The sequence below is a fragment of the Condylura cristata genome, unplaced genomic scaffold (genome assembly GCF_000260355.1).
Source record: "Condylura cristata isolate star-nosed mole 26May11 unplaced genomic scaffold, ConCri1.0 scaffold00032, whole genome shotgun sequence".
In the NCBI taxonomy this organism is placed as follows: Eukaryota; Metazoa; Chordata; class Mammalia; order Eulipotyphla; family Talpidae; genus Condylura; species Condylura cristata.
Window position 1 is genome coordinate 20,705,539 of NW_004567133.1, and position 1,516 is coordinate 20,707,054.

The 1,516-nt window shown below is 71.6% G+C and overlaps 1 protein-coding gene across 1 annotated transcript in view; it reads right to left on the reverse strand.

Annotated features, from left to right (window-relative positions):
• Positions 1-1,511, reverse strand: part of LOC105854272 (collagen alpha-1(XVII) chain-like) — a gene marked incomplete at its 5' end in the record, with an annotated part of 10,865 nt that extends 9,354 nt beyond the window's left edge. The window contains 4 exons of the mRNA XM_012731720.1: positions 5-190; positions 566-617; positions 860-928; positions 1,456-1,511. Coding sequence (XP_012587174.1) covers positions 5-190; positions 566-617; positions 860-928; positions 1,456-1,511 — 363 coding nt within the window. The remainder of the gene's footprint in view (positions 1-4; positions 191-565; positions 618-859; positions 929-1,455) is intronic.
• Positions 1,512-1,516: the final 5 nt, after the last annotated feature.

Below are 1,516 nucleotides of genomic sequence, written 5' to 3' on the forward strand. Positions count from 1 at the left end.
CCGCTGAGTCTGGGGTGGCCACGAGCCCCCTGGCCTCACTGGGCGGCGACTCACAGTTCACGAGAATGTCGATCTTCCCAAATTCCTTCAGGGCCTGGTCCACGGCGGCCATGACGGCCAGGGGAGCTCGGACGTCCAGAGACAACGGGAGGCAGCGCTGGCCGGTGGCAGCAGCCAGCTTCCTGGCGGCCTAAACGCCAGACAGGGGAGGCGGGAGTGGCCAGCAGCGGGGTCACGAGACCAACGCGTCCCAGGTCACTGCTCTGCACCAGGAGGCAGAGCAGCAGTGGCCCCTCCCTGAGGTCATGACCTCTAGCGGACAGTGTGAGGCGCCCACCCCTCCTGCAGGCCACGGGTCAGCGGCTGAGCCCGGCCTGCCCCGAGAGGCTTCTCCCACGCAGGTGGACAGGTCCCACCCCGGGGACAGGCGGCCCGCCAGCCTGACCCTCGCAGGACACAATGGTCAGGCTCTAGGGTGAGCCCGGCAGGTCGTCCAGGAGGCCCCTCTCTGGAGGGGACCCCCCTCGGGCTGGCCCTGAGGCGGACAGCGCCACGGGGGACTCACCACCGACACTCGCGGGAGGCTCCTGCTGGCGATGACTGTGTGGCAGCCGTGCCTGCAGGGTGTGAGGGCGGCTGTCAGCGCTCCGCCCTCTGCACACGGGCACCGAGGCAGAGCCAGGCTCACCCGCCAGAGGCGCCCGCAGCCCGCCCCACCCGCTGGCCCTGGCCTCACGGGGCATCCATGCACTGTCCAGCGTGTAGCCGGGCCACCGCCCGGCCGGGGCCAGGCTTGGGCAGCACAGGAGGTGGGCATGGGCAGAGGGCACGGGCAGAGGGGGCAGGGGCACGGGCTCACCGCATGAAGATCTCTGCGATCCGGAACCCGATTCCGGAGCCTCCGCCCGTGACGAAGGCCACCTTGTCCCTAGGGGAGAGGGGAGTCAGCTGGGCCTTCTCCAGGCGCCGTCCTCTGGCCCCCCACCTGGCTAGGGCGCCCTGCTGTCGGGCTCCAACTCTGGATGCCCAGAGGGCGAGTCCAGCCTGAAACGCTGATCAGAGGACAGTGTCTTCAGGGGTGCAGCTTTGCCCACCCCACCTGTCACTGCCCCAGCAGGGAGAGCCACCGCGGGCCAAAGAAGCAGGCGCTCTCCAGGGCAGAGATCGCCTGCCGCTGGGCCCTGGGCCAGGCCAGCAGCCAGCCAGCAGGCAGCACCCTCCCCCACCACTCAGAGGGGCACCTGGCCGCTCCCCAGGCCGCCCCAGGCCTCTGCTCCCAGGCCCAGCCCGCGCCCCATTCCGCGCACCGGGCTCCCCCCCGCCCCTCCCCAGAGCCCCACCAGCGCTGCCCCGCGCCCTGGCCGGCTGCTCCTCCACGTGCCCCAGCCCTGCGGGCTCGCTCAGGGACGCCGTTCCCGCAGGAGCCCCGAGCCCGAATCCCGGCGCGGCGCTCACTGGAGCAGGTCCGGGCTGAAGAGGTGGCGGTACTCGGGCAGACAGTCGTCCTCACTGACGT